The sequence below is a fragment of the Nerophis ophidion genome, linkage group LG21 (genome assembly GCF_033978795.1).
Source record: "Nerophis ophidion isolate RoL-2023_Sa linkage group LG21, RoL_Noph_v1.0, whole genome shotgun sequence".
Taxonomy (NCBI): Eukaryota; Metazoa; Chordata; class Actinopteri; order Syngnathiformes; family Syngnathidae; genus Nerophis; species Nerophis ophidion.
The window spans coordinates 7096529-7119159 of NC_084631.1; the positions used below are offsets into that span (position 1 = coordinate 7096529).

At 40.4% G+C, this 22631-nt stretch overlaps 1 protein-coding gene across 2 annotated transcripts in view; it reads left to right on the forward strand.

The window, feature by feature from the left end:
• The window catches only part of cep192 (centrosomal protein 192), a 146364-nt gene that overhangs the window by 66179 nt on the left and 57554 nt on the right, over positions 1–22631 (forward strand). For both annotated transcript variants that reach the window (XM_061881703.1, XM_061881704.1), the window contains 14 exons: positions 293–412; positions 2476–2659; positions 2767–2916; positions 5494–5558; positions 5667–5894; positions 7657–7789; positions 7904–7971; positions 8037–8300; positions 10092–10386; positions 10524–10632; positions 10708–10855; positions 13475–14099; positions 16558–16728; positions 20494–20642. In XM_061881703.1, coding sequence (XP_061737687.1) covers positions 293–412; positions 2476–2659; positions 2767–2916; positions 5494–5558; positions 5667–5894; positions 7657–7789; positions 7904–7971; positions 8037–8300; positions 10092–10386; positions 10524–10632; positions 10708–10855; positions 13475–14099; positions 16558–16728; positions 20494–20642 — 2709 coding nt within the window. The remainder of the gene's footprint in view (positions 1–292; positions 413–2475; positions 2660–2766; positions 2917–5493; positions 5559–5666; positions 5895–7656; positions 7790–7903; positions 7972–8036; positions 8301–10091; positions 10387–10523; positions 10633–10707; positions 10856–13474; positions 14100–16557; positions 16729–20493; positions 20643–22631) is intronic.

Sequence of the window (22631 nt, forward strand, 5' to 3'; positions counted from 1 at the left end):
AATTCTACTTTGAGATGTTATCCATTTTGCGATTTAGTTCCGAAATTGCCATAGTCTTGGGTGCCTACATCTCTGTCCATCCCATTAAACATGACAGGAAGCTTCTGGGTCGCCTGAACAGCTGCCCTAGACTTTCAAATTTGTTGATGCACCAGGGCAACGCTTGTTCCAAATAGGTCCATATCCTTGATGCCCTCAATGGAATAAATCACCAGGCACACTACCGTCCACTCCTCCCACACATCCATAAGTGTCCAGCTTGTATGTGAACAGTTTCTTCATTTTGGTACAGATTGGTGATCGTGTGGGTCCTGTTGGAACTGTTGAAGGTGGCACCTCTAAAAGTGCATCGGGAAGTCAAAGAGTCTCTCCTGTGAATTGGAGCATGCTTAAAGACAGACAGGAAACACATGTGAGTCCAAAAACAAACATTTTAACCCCAAATGTAAAAAGTGAAGTGAATTATATTTATATAGTGACTCAAAGCGCTTTACATAGTGAAACCCAATATCTAAGTTACATTTAAACCAGTGTGGGTGGCACTGGGAGCAGGTGGGTAAAGTGTCTTGCCAAATGACACAACGGCAATGACTAGGATGACAGAAGCGGGAATCAAACCTGCAAACCTCAAGTTGCTGGCACGGCCGCTCTACCCACCGAGCTACGCCGTCCCAGAAATGTTACTGATGTGTGCGTGTGTTATGATCAATGTTGTAGTGACTCACTCGATGGACAATTGTCCGTTTGATCCAGCTGGCCGCGAAAGTGTTTTTCCTGTTGATTTGGGCTAAACATGCTTGGCTCCAAGTTCTACATTTTCACCGTCAAGTCACGACGATCTCACGCCGTTTTACCCTAAGTTCCGGCATTGTTAAAAATGACCAAAATATGGTAAATATTACATATTGTTATGAATATGTCTGTTACTACATTGTATATAGACTTGCAGCATGTATATAACCGGTTGATGGAGGGTTTTGACGTTGTTTTAGAGGGATTTGAAGAAGGAAAAAAAAACGTTTCTCATAATGATTGTGAACGAAAAAAAGTGCAGTTCTCCTTCAAACCATTGCCCTGCTGTTATGAAACGACCACAAGCGCCGGCTTGTGTCCGTGTCGTCGCACTAGTAGGACTAACGACAAGCCATCCTGTTAAATAGGGTCTGGAGACTCTTTAGCGCCAAGTTCCAACACTGGTGAGATGTGCTCCCAAATTGCAATTCATGCACCCCTTAAAACTGCGCATGAATCCAAGGATAGTGGAAATGTCATTTCATTGAAGGACTTCTTCATGTGAGTGCTACTACTAAATTATCAATCAATCAATCAATGTTTACTTATATAGCCCTAAATCACTAGTGTCTCAAAGGACTGCACAAACCACCACGACATCCTCGGTAGGCCCACATAAGGGCAAGGAAAACTCACACCCAGTGGGACGTCGGTGACAATGATGACTATGAGAACCTTAGAGAGGAGGAAGGCAATGGATGTCGAGCGGGTCCAACATGATACTGTGAAAGTTCAATCCACAATGGATCCAACACAGTCGCGAGAGTCCAGTCCAAAGCAGATCCAACACAGCAGCGAGAGTCCCGTTCACAGCGGAGCCAGCAGGAAACCATCCCAAGCGGAGGCGGGTCAGCAGCGCAGAGATGTCCCCAGCCGATACACAGGCAAGCAGTACATGGCCACCGGATCGGACCGGACCCCCTCCACAAGGGAGAGTGGGACATAGAAGAAAAAGAAAAGAAACGGCAGATCAACTGGTCTAAAAAGGGAGTCTATTTAAAGGTTAGAGTATACAAATGAGTTTTAAGGTGAGACTTAAATGCTTCTACTGAGGTGGCATCTCGAACTGTTACCGGGAGGGCATTCCAGAGTACTGGAGCCCGAACGGAAAACGCTCTATAGCCCGCAGACTTTTTTTGGGCTTTGGGAATCACTAACAAGCCGGAGTCCTTTGAACGCAGATTTCTTGCGGGGACATATGGTACAATACAATCGGCAAGATAGGATGGAGCTAGACCGTGTAGTATTTTATACGTAAGTAGTAAATTATGCAATCTTTTATTACTTAATATTAGGGGTGTCAAAAAATAAAATATTTTTCAGATTAATTGCGATTTTTATTTGTAGCGGTTCTTAATCGACTAAAATTTTTTTATTGAAAAATCAATCGCTAAAAAGTTACTCAATATATTTCAACTCACTGAATCATTTCAGATCGTTCCTGATTCGTATTAGCAACCGCACATATCGAAAGTTATCGCAACGTTGTTCAAACAAATCGCTACACTTCTAGTTTATAAAGATCTGTGTCCGTGTGGACATGGCCTTAATAAAATAAATTAGTAAAGTACTATTTTGTAATTATATTGTACAACTACACTGCTAACAATCACATGTAGTTGATTGCTTCTTTGAGCATATTGTACTGTGAAGTACTTCTTACAAGTAATGTCTTTATCCAAGGGGAGAGGAGGGCCGTGTGGATTTTCGTCTGCAGCTGTGGTGTCAGACACGACCAGTGAAGAAGACAACTATGATCTTTCTACCTCCCTGGAGCCCAAATATTTCTGTACCAGCTTCCACGAGCAACAAGGAGACTCAGATGACGGAGGGAACGAGTGTTCTGACGAGTTGGACTTTCAGCAAGGTTAGTGTTAATGCATAGTCGTGTAGTTTGAGACTTCTTTATTTCTCGTCGTTGTATAGAAAGATATATTATGATTCAGCACATTGTGAGCATTGCTTGTGTTGCAGCTGCCGATGCTTCGAACAGTGTGGTGTACCAGAATGAGGAAGGCGAGTGGGTTACAGACCTGGCTTATTATGCCTCCTTTGAGAAGGAGCTTGATAAGAACCCACCACTCAATGATGGACACGTTACAGCCGAAGAATTTGCTTCTCCTGGTATGTAGCAAGATGACACAAAGATCATAATGTTGGATCCGCTTTGGACTGGACTCTCGCGACTGTGTTGGATCCATTATGGATTGAACTTTCACAGTATCATGTTAGACCCGCTCGACATCCATTGCTTTCCTCCTCTCTAAGGTTCTCATAGTCATCATTGTCACCGACGTCCCACTGGGTGTGAGTTTTCCTTGCCCTTATGTGGGCCTACCGAGGATGTCGTGGTGGTTTGTGCAGCCCTTTGAGACACTAGTGATTTAGGGCTATATAAGTAAACATTGATTGATTGATTGATAATTGAAGTGTTCCTGATAAAATTACCCTGACGGCAGGGAAGACGTGCCAAGTAAGGAAGGTTGTGTTTGTGCGATTCTGTGAATGACGAACACGCTCTGTCACAGGGGAGAAACCCATTAATTAACCGGGGTTGACTTTCTCTTTAATGACAAACCAAAAAACAAGGACAAGCTGAACTGTGGAAGAGGGATTAGTGCGTCTGCCTCACAATACGAAGGTCCTGCAGTCCTGGGTTCAAATTCAGGCTCTGGATCTTTCTGTGTGGAGTTTGCATGTTCTCCCCGTGAATGCGTGGGTTCCCTCCGGGTACTCCGGCTTCCTCCCACTTCCAAAGACATGCACCTGGGGATAGGTTGATTGGCAACACTAAATTGGCCCTAGTGTGTGAATGTGAGTGTGAATGTTGTCTGTCTATCTGTGTTGGCCCTGTGATGAGGTGGCGACTTGTCCAGGGTGTACCCTGCCTTCCGCCCGATTGTAGCTGAGATAGGCGCCAGCGCCCCCCCGCGACCCCGAAAGGGAATAAGCGGTAGAAAATGGATGGATGGATGGATGGAAGCTGAACTGTGCTTTATATGCACTGCTCTTTTATTTCGCACTTACAGAACTCCTTGTGGTGCTCTCACAAATTATCAGAAAACACTAGGGATGCACCGATTAATCGGTAACCGAATATATTCGGCCGAATATGGCAAAAAAAGCCACATTCGGCCTTCGGTGGAATGAGTTAAAAACATGGCCGAATAGTGGCATGTGCCGCAAGTTTTTGACGCGGTGACGCAATCAACCAACGTGCAGTGACTAGGTGACGTTGAGATGTGTTGTGTACCTGTATAAGTGTATGAGGTTACAAGCACACACTTATTGAGATTTAGTGGGGCCTCTGTTTACATTATTAGCCTGTTGTGTAGGCTACCTGTATAAGTGTATGAGGTTACAACAGGGGTCGGGAATCTTTTTGGCACGGAGAGCCATGAAAGCCAAATATTTTAAAATGGATTTCCGTGAGAGCCATATCATATTTTTTAACACTGCCTAATGCATGCATTTTTTAGGTAAAACCAACATTTTTAGAGTATAATAAGTCTCTAAATTATTTTTATTAACATTATTTCTTGAACAGGTGCGGTAGAAAACAGTTGGATGGATTAAAATACATGAGAATGTTTTATATTTTGAACGTTATTTTACCACCAGAATTATTCATTACTTATCGTGTTAAGCAATGTCAGCTAAGATTTATCTGAGAGCCAGATGCAGTCATCAAAAGAGCCACATCTGGCTCTAGAGCCATAGGTTCCCTACCCCTGGGTTACAAGCACACACTTAATTGAGATTTACTTAAGCCTTCTGTTTACATTATTAGCATATCTACTGTGGCTAAGCAGATTTTTGCCAAAAGGACAATAATTCATTTATTGTGGGTTTATCCACTTTAATGCACTTCATTTTTTGGGGGAATGCATGTTTTGTTTGAAGGCCTAATATAAATGAAAAACTGTGCTTTTTTTGAAAAGCAAAGACTACTGGAATATTAAAAAAATGTCAATATTCAATAAAAAATGACTTTATTTGAAAAACATGTCTAAATATTTATTCTAGGCTATTTATGCAATATTAAAACAATTGTGAAAAACTGCATTCATTATTCGGTATTCGGCCTTCGGCCAAGCGTTTAAATTTTATTCGGCTTCGGCCACAAATTTTCATTTCGGTGCATCCCTAGAAAACACAATAAATCCTTAACTTTAACAACCGTATTGCTACAATAATAAACATTTAAAAACTTAAAATCGACATACAGTACGTAAACATTGGCAAATGAGCAACTTTTGAGAAAGAAGGGGGATGGGAGCGCGTGCTGTGTGCTCTTGGATCAGATACCGCTGAACAAGAGGTCGTGTCTTCTCCTTTAAGGTGAAAAAGGTGCACTTTTTCCATCCTTATCAGAAAAGTTTGTTCTCGTCACAATTAAACTTGCTGTCGTACGAAGCCTGCTTCCTCAGTCTCTTCAACACGAGCAAGCACAAAAGGGCTGCCAGCAGGACACGAAATGAATGGATGAGGCGTTTGCACACAGAGGTGTATTTAGCGCAATCATAAAGTTTGTAAACCGAAATGTTTGTAAATCGAGGTTCCTCTTTATTCATTATAACTTAATATAAGACAGGATATGGAGTAGTCTAAGAATAGCATAGGTTGCTATTGTAAGTGTGAAAGTCACTCACATACACAGCATAACTTGATACGATGATGCGTTGTTGTTGTCTTCTTCAGGTGATGCTTTAGAGAAAATCATCAAAGATCAGGAGGAATTTGAAAAAGAGCACCCGTTTATGCAGGTTTGGATTTGTTGATTGGCTTCCCTTTTGTCAACGCTCTATTTTTCCAATCCACAACAGCAGCTGCTGAATGCTTTGTTTGTAAACACTTTGCTTCTTTTGCTGCAGGAGGAGCAGATTGTAGCAGCCAACGCTAGCAACACTACCTTTCTCATGGACTCTTCTTGGAAAGCTGATCCCAGGAGTCACGTCTTGATGAGAGCATCTCAGGTGGCTTCTGAGTTTGACAAGGGCGATCAAAGCTACCTGCGGCTGTCGTTGGGACAGTTTATTCAACAACGCTCTGAAGCATTGGGCTGTCTTGGCAGCAGTCGGAATGGGGAAGGAGTCAAACGGGTTAGTGCTGGTCATTTCTTATTTTGTTCTTCACGCTAAGTTCACATGAACGCAAAAGAGTAGTTCTCATACTAACTTGTGTATTGTCTATACTAGACATCCAAGGCAGGGGTCTCCAAACTTTTTGACATGGGGGCCGCATTGGGCTGAAAAAATTTGTGCTAAAAAGAATGAAATTGTAAGTTATAAATACTATCACAGACGCTCATAGATGTGTTAGCTTTTGAGATGTCCAATAAGGGCTTTTTTGCTGATATCTGATATTCCGATATTGTCCACCTCTTAGTTACCGATTCCGATATCAGCTGGGAGTAACTCATTAATAAGCCTAATTTTGTTGTAATGCCCCGCTGAATGCATTAAACGATGTATTAAGGTTTTCCAAAATCAACTCAAGTTATGGGAAAAAATGCCAACATAGCACTGCCATATTAATTATTAAAGTCACAAAGTGCATTACAGCACCTTGGAATTTGGGACATGCTCTCCCCGGGAGAGCATGAGGAGGTTGGGGGGTGCTGGGTTGAGAGGGTGGAGAGGTGGGGGGTAGTGGTGGATGTATATTGTAGCGTCCCGGAAGAGTTAGTGCTGCATGGGGGTTCTGGGTATTTGTTCTGTTATGTTTATGATGTGTTACGGTGCAAATGTTCTCCCGAAATGTGTTTGTCATTCTTGTTTGGTGTGGGTTCACACTGTGGCGCATACTTGTAACAGTGTTAAAGTTGTTTATACGGCCACCCTCAGTGTGACCTGAATGGCTATTGACCAAGTATGCTATGCATTCAATGGTGTTTGTGAAAAGCCGTAGATATTATGTGACTGGGCCGGCACGCAAAGGCAGTGCCTTTTAAGGCACGCCCCCAATATTGTTGTCTGGGTGTAAATTGGGAGAAATTCGGGAGAATGGTTGCCCCGGGAGATATTCGGGAGTGTCCCGGGAAAATCGGGAGGGTTGGCAAGTGTGACTGGGAGACGCAACTGCTCTGTACTTCTCCCTACGTCCGTGTACCACAGCGTCGTATTAAAAAGTCATACATTTTACTTTTAGAAACCGATACTGATAATTTCCGATATTAAATTTTAAAGCATTTATCGGCCGATTAATATTGTCAGTCCGATATTATCGGACATCTCTAGTTAGCATATTAGCTAATGCTAATAACATTTGCTTCATTACATTATGACAACACGTACAAATATGCATGAAAACACTCCTCCAGACATCACACATGGGATGGTTTAGTACATAAGAATTGTTTGTTATATTGTAAAACTTAGCAACGTTGCTTGGAGTGATAAATGAAGAATCCTTTTGAGCAGAAAGGCTACGAATGGTTTTACTTTCGGTTCAGGGCATTTAAAAAAGGAAGTTAATTTTAAAACCGCAACACTTGCAATGAGCAAATTTGTCCAAACATAAAAACACCTTTTCAGTCCTCTGCTTGGGTTTAGTGAAAATCACTGAACAAGAAACACTATGGCCTTTAGTGTAAAAAAATCCACAAGTTAACAGCACTGTTTTATAACCCTTTGGGTTCAAAGCGTATGTTAAAAGTAGCAGGTCTCTCAATCCGGAATTTACAGGAATAATCAAATGCATAGGCAATTGTGTAATAATATAATTGATATTCATATATTGTTCACTGTGACAAGCATCTAAAGGGCAGCCATAACAGCGATGTGGCCCCCAATGAAAACGAGTTTAACATCTCTGTGCTTTAGGGAAGATATAACCAATGTTCATGTTTTTTCCAACACACAGCCATCCTTTGGCTATGTTATCAGCTCACCAGAGAAGAGGGAACCGTTTGCGCTGCTTGAGCCATCTGACTTGCCAGCAGGAGAGACGAATGACTCTGTGGAAGTTGGGGACACCGATGAAACGCTTCATGCCGGTGAGTCCACAACATTGTTGATCTGTGCAACTAAGTGGTTGGCGATTGGAAGAATCAGCTGCTCTTGGGCTCATCGAATCAATTGATCTGCTAATTGAGTTCGACTTTTTCCAGATGACTTGGATAAAACCATGGAGGTCGAGAATGAAGGGATGTCCCTAAAAGAGAGGAACACATGTCAGGTAGAAACACTGTGGCTTTTTGAAGTGACATGTGAACACGTTAGCACCATTTGTCTTCTTTTCAGGACCCTAGCAACCACGATGCTGTTCTTGGTGACGAGTGCCCCGGCACCACACTTAGTGTGCTCAATCAAAGCAACATGTCCCCCCAAAGCAAGCTCACGCAGAGCATCAGCACCATCGCATCAGTCATTGCAGATGCATCCTTCAGTACTGACCCGTCAGAGCTGGCCGCTATGATCATAGAACTGCAGAAGAAAGACAGGAGTTGCTCGCGACCCCCTCAACAATTTGCACCTGAGAAAGTCACAGAGGAACAATGCTTGCATGTAAGTTCTGTGTACAGTATATCCCTATTTTAAATCTTTTCTTTTCAAATTATAGATGCTCCTTAAGTTACATTGAAATAATGTCAATAATTGACCAACGTAGTGTCAACAACCTGTGTAAGTGGATCGAGTCCTGGTCCACAGGTATTATAAGTTAAATTATAATGTAATTTATTTATTGTAAGCACCCGCTTAAGTCGACATACTGTGTCGACCACTTTTGACAACAACAAAGGCTAATTGGTCTGAAAAAATGTAATTACACAGCATTGAAACATTCACTCGCTATCTTCCTGTGCAGCCGCCACAATCAATCACATATAGGGGACACCCTGCATTGTTTTCTTTTATACTCATAATTTGCATACTTTCATCACAAGCTTGAACATCTTCTTCACTTTGAAGTGTTCTTTTTACAGGATGAATGGGAGAACATTTTAAGTGATTTTTAAAGCCACTTTCTGTACAGATGTCATAGCTGTATGTTGAATTATACATAGTTTCTCTTTGTCCTATTCAGAGTACTGGATCGCATTCATTGGATAGAGCAAAACTAGTGATGCACGATATTTGTTTTTCAAGCCCATACAGATACAGAAATCTTATTTTGTTAAATGTAGATTTCAGTGTAGTTTGTGCTCACATTTGAGAGGACAAACATGACACAAACATTCGTAATTGTTGGAAAGCCCACTGTTTAATATGTTTGTGTTAATGCGTTTTGTCCTACTAATTTCGGCGGCCCATGACCTCACCATAGTTGTGTCGACTCTGACGCAACTGTTAGTTTACATGTATGACTTTCTCCGACGCTGCCACAAAAAACAGGTTTTATGCCACTCATTTGTCTCTTTTGTCCACCAAACTTTTGATGCTGTGCGTGAATACAAAAATGTGAGCTTTGTTGATGTTATTGACTTGTTGGAGTGCTCATCAGGCATATTTGGTTAAGTGCATGACTGCAAGCTATTCGATGCTAACATGCTATTTAAGATAGCTGTATGTACATATTGCATCATTATGCCTCATTTGTATGTATATTTGAGCTCATTTAATTTCCTTCACCAATGTCCTATGTGTATTTATTTTATATTTGCATGTCTCATGACACATTATCTGTATGTAATATTGGCTGCATTTCTGATCGTTGTTTTTGTGCTGTTATAGACCACAGCAAAAGTCACCCAGCTTGCAAAGATTGTAATAAATCCATTAGAAGAAGACACATATCTATACTTTTGGCAATTCTAAGCCAGTAATTTCCAGGAGTTATCTCTGAGAATCTTCCGTTTTACTAATGTTTTCTAATGTTGTAAAAATGTGTAGATTTACTGTAACTGCGTGTTACTGCTCTGAGGTAGAGTCCTCTTCTTCCTCCACATATTCCACTGCGACTCCCTCCTTTTTTCCAGGCTGGTTTGTTGGCTTTTGTGGTTAAAACTTGGTGAATGGCGAGAAAAGAAACACATGCTAAAGCATTGAGAAGTGGCGACCGTAGTGACATAGGGGACTCCGCCACTCCAAGCTGCCTTGTGTACTTTACTGCACAGGTCATCAAAATGGGAGCACCATAAAGCTTCCAGCGGCACACAAAATGAACGAACGAATCCAGCGTTGATACACGGAGACATGGTTAGCGCACAGTGGCATATTCAAGTGCGATCTAAAGGTTCCTAAACCGAAAAGTTCACAAACAGAGGGATTTGTAAATCGAGGTTCCACTCTATCGAAATTAAGGCTATTTTTTTTTGTTTTGTGATTGAAAAGAACAACTCTGTCTTCTCTCCCCAGCTACTTCCTGATGTATTGGACACTGTCCAGAAAAGTACTGCTGTAGGAGACATAAGTGCCTTTGACATGGAGAAATACTTCAAAAAGATGGACACACCTGAACAGACTGATGCATCTATAGCACAGAGCAGCTTTGATCTCAGCAGCTGGGCGGACAACCTAGAGGCATGTAAAAAAATGATGCAGGCAGGAAGTAGAGTGGCAGCATGTTCAGGCAATGCTTTGGAGAGTGAAAGTGGCCCATCTGCAGTGCACGGGAGGGGGAACCAGCAGCAGCATGTCACTCAGTCTGCAGGTAAAACCGATTGTCATGGCTGCAGCTCTGCATCACAGCTGTATGGACAAACTATGTCTGTGACAACTTTTATTTATTAATTCATTTTGCCAGCAACATTAGAAATACAACCACAAACTTAAATGTTTGTTTTTTAGAGCTGCCCGCTGAAGCTAATGTGGAGGAGACACAATGTAACTTCCGACCCTCCACCGCTCCTTTAACTCACTCTTCTCCGAGTCAGAGCTTCGCTCCTCAAGCTGATGGGTACTGTATCACTTCATTTCTGTGTGCATTTATTCACGTCACTCTCTACTCATCTCCTAACTGTCTTGTTTACAGTATGGCATCACCATCTTCCCCTGATGGCAAACGACCATGTCAAGACCTCTCTCCTGAATCCACGTGCTCTAGCCCTAGTCTCAGCAGGCTCACATACATCTCAAGGAATGACGCCACCACTGTCGAACCCACACCACGAAACCAAAAGGTGTGTTTGCGCGTGTGTATATATATAATCTCATTATCTGAAGTGAAGTGAATTACATTTATATAGCGCTTTTTCTCTAGTGACTCAAAGCGCTTAACATAGTGAAACCCAATATCAAATTTTTACATATAAACAAGTGTGGGCGGCACTGGGAGCAGGTGGGTAAAGTGTCTTCCCCAAGGACACAACGGCAGTTACTAGGATGGCGAAAGCGGGGATCGAACCTGCAACCCTCAAGTTGCTGGCACGGCTGCGCTACCAACCGAGCTATACCGCCCCATATTATGTACATTTAAACTCATAGTATATGCTTTATACAATTATATACCTTTAAACAAACAATACAATCAAACTCATTAATGATACGCTAGCAAAACTCAGCCAACAATAGAGCCATTGCGTGTCCATTCCGCCTATAAAGCGCTCTAAAACATCCAAAAATCGTGTTTTTTATACACGCCTTAAGTATATATGTAATGTAGTAACAGGCACAAGTAATATTTATTACATGTAATAGGAATTATTTTGATATGTCCGTGAAATTAATACCAATCATTAGTCTTCATTTCTACAAATGTTCCCAATTTCCTTCGACAATAACAACAACAGTACAAATCATTACAGACTCTGAGAGACAATGACTATTTTAAGACAAATTATATTCTAAAATCGTATATTTTTGAGCCTGAGTATACAGAGGATGAACCGCAAGTTTTAGAAGCTGAGTGATAAGTAGATCCAGAAAGTAGCAGTATTTCTAAGCGCTAAACAAGAAATACAAACATACTAAAACCATCACTGACTGTACAACGTCTGCTTTCACTGGGATGCCGACTGATGGGATGTTTATATCCTCCCGTTTAGATGAAGAATCAATTATAATCCTTACACAGGTAAAAACAAACAACACAAAAACACAATATACGAGTGTCTGTTCAAATCTTTGTCGCCATCTCTGGGTCTAAGTTGAATGTCTTAGTTTATTGCTACCACCTTCTTCTATCCAGTTGAGAGACATTATTTTTAATCTAGAATGATATTTGACCAACTCCGAAGCAATGCAACAGCTCAATATGTCAGTATAGCAGCAAAAGCGAGTTAGCTGAATGGCTCACGGTGCTGCGTTAGCGCTTATAAAAACAATATGTAACATTTGGTTTATATATGTTGTTGTAGTAAATTTGGCCGATTTCTGGGATGCTTTTAAAAAGAGCTTTACGGGCACCATAGTGTTCTCATTAGTTGCATTGTTCGCCACCCCGTAGTTGCCATATTTTAGGACTTAGAATGCATAAAAAAGAAAAACTTGTCAAAAGATTATAAATAATAGGCAAAATTCCCGCCCAAAAAGTGCAGTTGCTCTTAATAGGGTGATTTATGTACACCAGGGGTGCCCATTACGTCGATCGCGAGCTACCAGTCGACCGCGGGGGGGGTGTCAGTCGATCTCCAGCCAGGCTTTTAAAAAAAATAGACCTAAAAATTTGTGATCATCAATCTTCACCAAGATGTCACTTAAATGACATTCACGGTACCGGAGGGTCTTGTGAGATGACGCTGGCTGCTGCAAGATCATTATTATTAAAATATGACCGAGAGGAAGGCGAGAAACACTTTTTATTTCAACAGACTCTCGCGCCGTACCTTCCGTCAAAACTCCAAAGGCCGACTGCACATTTCCTATCTTCACAATAAAAGCCCTGCTTCATGCTGCCTGCGCTAACTAAATACAGAGTCTCGGAAAACTGGCGTACACAAGCGATCCCTCAGAAAGCTGGCGTGCACATCACTTGTGCACGCCAGCTTTCCGAGACTCTTATTTTGTTAGCGCAGGCAGCATGAAGCAGGGCTTTTATTGTGAAGATAGGAAATGTGCAGTCGGCCTTTAGAGTTTTGACGGAAGGGACGGCGCGAAAGTCTGTTGAAATCAAAAGTGTTTCTCGCCTTCCTCTCTGTCATTTTTTCATAATAATGAACTGGCAGCAGCCAGCGTCATCTCACAAGACCCTCGGGTGCCGTGAATGTCAATCAAGCAAGCTACGGAATTTGCCGCCAATGTTTTTCTTGTAAAGTGTATGGAAGCTGGATGAATTAGATGCCAAAAACCAACCACTTTCATGTGGTATTGTACAGAAAGGACAACTTTTTTTCTCCTCCACTTGAAAATGTGGGCATTATCATCATTACTGTCTGATTCCAATCAATGCAAGTCATCAGAATCAGGTAATACACCAACTTATATTCTTGTCTTTGTGAAAGAAAGACATCTATATGTGTTACACATGCTTGTATTATCATTAAACACATTTAACTTGTTTACAAAAATGTGTATTTCATAAATAAATAAATATAAATGATATATATAAATGAGGTAGATCCCCTCGAGTTGGTCAATTGAAAAGTAGCTCGCCTGCAGAAAAAGTGTGGGCACCCCTGATGTACACTGTATTATTCTTCAAGCTATGTTCAAATGATACACATTGAGTGTGCATTACTTCAAAAGAACAATGCTAACGTTCCTCTGTTTTGTGGTACAGGTAATATTATCTTAGACATTTTAATGACACTGCATGTTTAAAATCTTTATGTTCATGTACTGATTGTTTTATGTTTGAACAGAATAATTCTACCATGGCACTCAGCACCACCATCATCAGGTTCAGTCCAACCCCTCCTGTGGATTCAGAAGCACCAAGTAACCAGGATATACCAGACCATTCCAGGAAGCTCCAACAAGTTCCACCAAAACACTGCAAAAGTCTGGAACAGCTGCCCGCCCAGTCTAGTAACAAGCCAGAACCGTTATGTGGTGCCACTGGTCTGTGCTGTACCCGCAGTCAGAGTGAATGTGGCTGTAGCTGTCCTGGCGTTAAACACCTTGGTGTGTGTGCAAGTTGCAGGCGACAAAACAACGTCCCTCAGCCCAATGTAAGGCAACTCACTAAAGTGGACTCCGGCTATTGCAGTCATTCTCACATTCCAAAAACGAGCACCACAGCAAACCCGCAGATGTCTGAACGTTGGCGAGCTGTCAGCTCGGTGGCATCGCTATATTCTGGCGGATTTGAGTCCATTCCAAATTTGAAGTACCCTGGCTTGATGAACATGATGCACCAAGGAGATGCGCAGTCCCTCGTCAACTTCCAGCTGGCTCAGCGGTATTTAGGAAGTGATGCTGCAATAAACACTGGACTCTATGATGTGGGAGCCACAGGAAACAACCTATACAGGGTGTCTTCTTCAGGTAGGTTCTTCTTAAACTAAACCAAATGAAAAACACCCACTATTTTTTTTTTTACCTTTTTTTTATAACTCCCAAAAGTCAATTTCATTTGTTGTATTTTCAATTTAGAAGTCTAGTTTAAAGATTTACTTCATGTAGAACTAGGCTGTCCAGATGTTTCCACTGCATACTGAAAAATCTAAGTATTTGGGGTCCATTTTGTAAAACCAATAAAATGTATACATTTTTTTAACCTTTAGGACTCTCTCCATGTTTGGTCCCAGTCAGGTCCCAATCAAAATTTTTAAAGAAATAAATAATATGTGTTTTTTTTTATTTTTCTATTCTACGCCGAAGTCTCTATGTCCATTTAAAATCTATCCGTTGATTATAAATTTTGCATTTTTTTCATGTTTTTTTTATTTTTATTTTTTACCCAAAAAAAAAAGCATTTTGTTTTCATAGGGCAAACAAACAAAATATGCAATATATTTCAGAGTGGAATTTCTGATGTGAAGTAATTGAAACCTTTTAATAGGTCAATAATACATGACATTGATTTTTATTATTTGTCATTTTTCTAAGCAATGACCGCTTTAAAACGGAACTGCACTTATTTGGAATTTTGCCTATCGTTCACAATTAATATTAAAGACTTCCCCACAGATGGATATATAATGTTTAATGCATACTGAATATTAAATACATTTGATCAAAAGTCTGCTTAAAATGGAGCATATGAGAGCCGTTCAATTCTGTCTATAGAGCCCCTAAAAAACAGCCAAACACCTCCATTAGGGTTTTATATATATATATATATATATATATATATATATATATATATATATATATATAATATTGTAAATGTGCCGTATAGTACATTACATATATATGTGTGTAATGTAGTATAGGGCACATTTACAATAACATTTAATATTTACATATTTTGATCAATTTATGCATATTCGGCGCATTGATTTCAAAAACACATCTCGACATTAGGTTTTGGTTTTTTTCTTCATCACTGATTTCTGCTCAATGCAGACTTAATTAAAGACAACAAACATAACAAAATATCACTTACTGTATAAGGTCTGCTGTCATTGGTATGTCGACTGCTGGGTTATTCCCATTTTGATGAAAAATGACTCATAGTTAGGTGAAGTAAAGTGAATTATATTCATATAGCGCTTTTCTTCAGTGACTTAAAGCGCTTTACATTGTGAAACCCAATATCTGAGTTACATTTTAAAACAAGTGTGGGTGGCATTGGGAGCAGGTGGGTAAAATGTCTTGTCCAAGGACACAACAACAGTGACTAGGTTGGCGGAAGCGGGGATCGAACCTGGAACCCTCAAGTTGTTGGCACGGCCACTCTACCAACCGATCCCCGCAAGGAAACGCTGTGGCGGTCGGGGAAGAACAAGCCCCTTTTGTGTCGTTTTTGCCAGTTCCAGGTGTTAAATTTATGACCTAGAATAAATTTACAGGGAGCAGGGAAGCGAGGAAGCAGCAGACCACTTGATGATGTAAACATAGGGAAACACCGAAGTGATCACGTCGCCCGCTATAAATAATTTGTGATAGCGCTTATAATAACAATATCACTGATACTTGGTTAATATTCAAGTCACAAAATGTAAATGGAATATTGTTTGGCACTCCCTAAAAGGTTATTTATCTGATTTTATGTGCAGAGTAGTAGAGCTATCATTGACTCCGCTGTGAGCAGACATTTATTTACGTTTATTTAATATTTAGAATGCATCAAAAAAAATCCATCTGCTGTCATGTCTTTTTAATGATTTTGGACGATAGGCAAAATTCCAAAGTAAGTGTAGTTTCCCCTTTAAAAAAAAAACAACAACCTGCCTGGCAGTGTGTTATTCGAGTCAACTTTGCATTGCAACTTTTTCTCGTTACATTTCACCCCTTTGCTCTTTTATTCAATCTTTTTATGTGTGTTTTTAGAATTAGCCGTGGGCCATTAAAACATGGGCTTAGGGCACCCCTGATGTATACCATAAATATACATTGTTTTATTAAAAAAAGTAAACATTATAATCTAATTTGAATACTTTCACAATTTATTAGGGATCTAAAAAATAAGATTTTCGACTCTAATCATTTGGTGGCCAAAGATTCACAGCCCGGGTATAATCTGTTCACAGTATCACATGTGGAGGAGCAATCACACTCACTAAATTAATTATAATTACATTTTTTTGAATTAGTGGATTATTTTCTATTGTCTACTATGATAAAAGTTAGTTACAGTCTGCTCCGTGTTTGTATTTGTGTGGGAAATATCAGTCTCATCCCCCCAAAAATTTAGCTGTAGGGGAGCAATGGCATTATCAGCACTACGCTGCAAATACGTTTTTTGCATCTCTGGCCCCCGTAGCTGTAAACCTGCAAGAAATACCTAAAAAAAACACCTTTCTGCTTTGTTTGTTAAATGTTTGCTTACCTTTTGTAGGCGTGGCCAACAGCGAGCCCACAGCACAGCATTTGGGGCTACTTTGTGCTCCTGGGTCTCATCACATTCCCCGATCAACGCAGAAACATCAGGACATGGAACTGATGGCAAAACTCTACAGTCAGTATGCTCCAGAACCACTGGTGGCAGGTGATCTAGATGAACTTAGAGGTTAGCTTTCTTTTTTTCTTATAAGATACTGTTTGATCATTTCAATACATGTCAAACTTCACAGTGATTTTTTTTGGAATGAACGAATGAATTATATTTAAAAATGCTTTTTCATAATTTTCTCAATGCACTTTATATTTGGAAACCTATACATTCAAGCTTTGGTGTTGGTAAGCGACATTTATACCAGTTTGTGGGGCACTGGGAGCGAGGTGGGTGAGGTTTCTTGCTCAAGGACACAGCAGCAGTGACTAAACAGGAACCCTCAAACTTCTGGACGGCCACTTGACCTCACAGTTTTTTTTTTTTTAAATATAAATGTTAAATTTGATTAGTGTGCACTTACCATACACTTTATACTGTTGAACTTCAAGTTTTTACTTTAGTAATGTACTAAACCATAGAGCAGTGTTTGCCCTACATGCAAAATTATTTTACATGCCCCATTATTTACTTTTTCCTTTTTTTAAATTGATCTCAACTCTGTACACTGCTGCTGGAATTTTAATTTTCCTGAAGGAACTCTCCTGAAGGAATCAATAAAGTACTATCTATCTATCTATCCATCCAACTAAAATACACAGGGGGGCGCAGCGCAGCCACCCGCAGTGTTTATTTGTGGCGGTCCACCACTACTAAATTTGTAACACCATCCATCCATCCATTTCCTACCGCTTATTCCCTTTCGGGGTCGCGGGGGGCGCTGGCGCCTATCTCAGCTACAATCGGGCGGAAGGCCCCAAATAAAATATGTACTGTATTTTCCGGTCCATAGGTCGCACAAGTAAACAAGCCACACCCACAAAATTTTAGGGGCAATTTTTCCCCAATATATTAGCCGCATCGAACTATAAGCCGCATTTATATACTAGTCCGTTGCAAAATTTGTTCTTTACACAGATTTTTGTAAATGTTAATTTACATAACCTAATTGTTTCCAAACGGTGTCTGTAACGTGGCAGTAAAATGGCTGATCAAACAAAACAGAATTAAGTCATTGTCATGGACCCGCTAAAGCTAGCTCTCCAATCAGCAAAACAGACTCATTAACTCCACGGTGACGTTTTGGTGAATATACAAAGGAATTTGCGAAACTGAAACAATACAAAAAGAGTGCCATTGTAATTTAATAATACTAACATAGATACTCGTAAACGTGTGAGAATATTAGCTAATACTAACAACGCTAGCTTCATTACTTTAAAAAAGCATGTACAGGCTCGTACAAACATCACACATGGGACGGTTTAATAAGTATAATAAGCTTTAGTCATATTGTAAAACTTACAAACGTTATTTAGAGAGATGAACGAAGAATCCATACAAGTAGAACGCTATGGATGACTAGAAGACGGAACGGCACTTGTACTTCCGGTTGAAAGCCAGTCCACACAGAAGGGCACAGCAGCCCCTGCAGTGAGCGAACTCGTCCAAAAGATGGCTCCGTAGCACCAACAATACCCCTCCTTTTCAGTGTATTTGCTCGTTTTACTAGAATTACGGCCATCAGCGAGAAAAAGTCCATACATTAAAGTCGTAAAAAAGTAACGGAATTTGCGGTAGTTTGCCAGAGAATAAGAAGGCAAATCAGGAGGCATCATTGTTGACAATTTGTTAACAAGTGTCCAACGAATCTAGTGGAAACTTTAGGAGCCGTTAAAACACGTGTTGTGCTGTTGTGACGGAAAAAGCTAAAGTGCCTTTTTTGCCAATTATGTAAATTTGACATTTACATTAGAGCTCGACTAATTATCGTAGCTAATATTTGGTCTTTTGATGTATATTAGTATCAGCCTTTTATGTTTGTCAGTTTTGTAACAGACTTTTTTTTTTATTTACAACTACAACATAAGCACATCAACATATACAACAATACACATACAGTATATAATATCCGTATTTAGTATTAAAAAATAAAAACAATTGTAAATTGAATAGTATCAACCACGACTCAAGCAGCCCTTTTGCCCTGCGTGAGAAAAGTCGCGCCCCCCTTTCTCTCCTTGCACCCTGCATGGGGTGGTATAGCTCGGTTGGTAGAGTGGCCGTGCCAGCAACTTGAGGGTTGCAGGTTCGATTCCCGCTTCCGCCATCCTAGTCACTGCCGTTGTGTCCTTGGGCAAGACACTTTACCCACCTGCTCCCATTGCCACCCACACTGGTGTAAATGTAACTTAGATATTGGGTTTCACTATGTAAAGCGCTTTGAGTCACTAGAGAAAAGCGCTATATAAATATAATTCACAATTACTGGTCTCCTACAGTATGTTTGCTCTGCTAACCTGTCAAAACTTTACATTATTGCGATGGAATCCAGTTTTTGTCCTTCTTTCATGGCATCTTGCCTGCCCTGTTTAGTTTGTTTTCATGACCGAGCAATGAAGTCTGTCAACGAGCCTCCGTTCGCAACACTCGTGTGAGCGTGGGCTCATTAAAGGAGCGCTGCATGTTTCATGTTCCGTGATTCAGTCAAGTAACTATGCAACAGAGATAGATGGACATGAAGACAACAGAACATATCTCTTCCAAACGTTGTGTTAATATTTTGACAAATATGACATTATATAAGTTAAAAAAAAAAAAAGAAGCATGCAGCAGATTACACATTGTCATACTTTCTATTACATCCATCCATCCATTTTCTACCGATTATTCCCTTTTTTGGGGTCGCGGGGGGCGCTGGCGCCTATCTCAGCTACAATCGGGCGGAAGGCGGGGTACACCGTGGAAAAGTCGCTACGTCATCGCAGGGCCAACACAGATAGACATACAACACTCGCACTCACGTTCACACACTAGGGCCCATTTAATGTTGCCAATCAAGCTATCCCCAGGTGCATGTCTTTGGAGGTGGGAGGAAGCCGGAGTACCCGGAAGGAACCCACGCAGTCACGGGGAGAACATGCAAACTCCACACAGAAAGATCCCGAGCCTGGGATTGAACCCAGTACTGCAGGACCTTCGTATTGTGAGGCAGACGCACTAACCCCTCTGCCACCGTGAAGCCCCTTTCAATTACATCCAGGAAGAAATTATTTCTCACCTATAAGATATGTAGGAGCCCAGAATTGTTTGTTTCTTTAAATGTTTGCCATATTTCAGGGTTCCTCACGAAGAAATCTTGCAATGTATTGAATACATAAACTTTTATAAAATTTTGTAAATCAAATCAAATGAACTTTATTTATAAAGCGCATTTAAAATTTACCACAAGGGTAGGTAGCCACAGTGCTGAAAAGATAACACAAGAGAAACGAGCAAACACAAACAGAGCCCGATACAAAATAAATAAATAAATAAAACCTAGAAACAGGTTCAAAGCAGGTGCATTATGGGACGCCACAGCAGGATGGTGTAACTGAGTTATTGCGATGTAGAGAAATCCCATCTTTTTTTCCATATATTAGCGATCGGCCCCCCACACAGATCAAATGATAAATAGTTTTAAGTATGCACAGTCAGAAATGACATGCTGCCATGTTAAAGGGATAAATAAGCTGTTTAAGAATATTAAGTCTAATAAAGTAACAATGTATATATTTTATTTGATGGATGGATGGATGGAATAGTTTATTAAAAGAACAATGTAAATAAAATGTTTTATATGAAGTACATCTTTAAATGACTTCTGTCGTGGTCTGGTGGTCTGATAAAAGACTCAACCTTTTTGTTTGGATCGGGCGTTTTGGTGTATAATGAGAGGGAAACACTTTTACCACTCTCGGAGTATTTTACTCATCAAGTGTTATTTTTACTTGTCTGCAGTTCAAGTGGTGGTGCCTGAGGAGCTGCAGTTTGCAAACGCTTGCTGTGTGGGCATCGCTTCACAGACCTCCCTCAGCCTCTTCAACCCCTCTGAAAGATGGCAGCAGGTGTCAATAACCATTGCAAGTCTGACCTTTAATGGAGACAAGGTACTGTTTATGTGACTGCTTCGAGTCAAAAGACATTAAGTCGTCATATTATAAATATATCTGAAGTTAAGGTGGTCCAAGGCACATTACAATTCAATGCACACACTAATTTACACACAAAGTAGCAGTCATAAACTGACCGTAATGCAATCGCTCCTCGGTGTTATTAGCGGAAGCGGCATGATTCATAATCTAAATTAAATACATAGACTCATATAATCTAAAGATCAAACCCACTGGATGGAAACTCTCCCACCGCCACATTACAGTACAAAATTGTAATAATAAACATATGCCATTCAATTCATGCAATTTTTCCTGAGTTGTACTGGTACACACTTGTGCCTTTCATGGCAGAGAGGATGAGTTCGATTCCCTACCAGGGTTTGGTTAGAAAGGGCATCCGGCCAATGTTTTGGAATTTTTCATATTCAATAAAAAAATGTCCAGCGAAAGCTAAAGTCTTTTCAGTATTTATTGAGCTTTCAAACAACATCAAGTTACAGGGAAACAAGTCTACGCTACTAATAGGAGGATAAAAAAAGTCAGAGAGAGACAAAAACTGCATGATCCTTACATTTTCCTTGGGAAGGTGAAGAGAGAGGAGGGCTTGGGGCGAATTGCCAGTTTTTTTGGGAAGGAAAATGGAGGACAATGAGCAAAAAGCAGACTGATTTTGAACAAGAATGTTTTGGTTAATCATTGGGATAGGCAGTAATACAGCATCAATCACAAAAGAAACCCATTTGAAGAGTAACCTTTGACCAAAAGACAAATAGCTTGGAGCGGTATAGCTCGGTTGGTAGAGCGGCCGTGCCAGCAACTTGAGGGTTGCAGGTTTGATCCCCGCCATCCTAGTCACTGCTGTTGTGTCCTTGGGCAAGACACTTTACCCACCTGCTCCCAGTGCCACCCACACTGGTTTAAATGTAAAAATTAGATATTGGGTTTAACTATGTAAAGCGCTTTGAGTCACTAGAGAAAAAGTGCTATATAAATATAATTCACTTCACTTCACTTGTATTTTGACACTTGACCTCTTCTCGGAAGCGTAAAAAAAATTGTTGGTCAACCAAACCAAGATGGCTGTTGTGCAGCAAGCAGCGCACAAATTATCTGCGTACACAAGGGGCCTGGATCTTCCTGCAAAAACCAGATAGGAACAGAGAATCCAACTATGCAATAGAAATAGATCCCCATACTTTTAACAAAAAAAAGAGTGGTCGAATGATATCAAGGACTAACTGTAATCTGTCGGTGGAATTCCCAGACATATCAAACTTTATTGTGCTACGACGTCATTGTACACCACAAAACCGAGGAAAACTTAGAAAAGCGTGGAGGTCTACAACTTCTTTGTGTGCGGCTGGGTCAAGAAAATAGGTATCAATACCTTCCCGAAAAAATATGCATTGTCTTTGTTCAAGCAAGGTTGCATTTCATGATTCAAGTTTGCGTCTTGCGTCCGTACTCTGACACATTTGTGTACAAAATAAACAAGAGTTGAAACGTAGAAAGTGTATTGGAAATTATCTAATCAAATAGATTTATTTTAAAAGGTTGAGCATTTCAAAAGGCACAGGTCACATTGGTAGCAAGTATGGAAGGAATGCGCAATACAAAGAGGCATGCGTTGTTCTTTATACACAGAATACAAGGTGGGAAGGATTAGGCTCAGTTTAGAGGGGGGGGAGAGCATATGATGCAACAGCTGTAGAAAGTGCCTACACTGGGAACAATGGTGCATTGTTTTATGATCGAGAATGGAGAAGAGATACTTTCACAGTGAGTCAATGCGGACAAAGTCACATACGGGCCAGAATGTGTTTTCCGCACAGCACTATTGCAATTTACACAAAGGTACATAAATGTTTTCCAACATAATAGTACTTTTTTTTACAAAGCATAATTGACTCTGATTTTCTTGTTTATGTTTGTTAAACATAATACAAATTACATCAAAACAACACTTGAAAGGGAAATAATAAA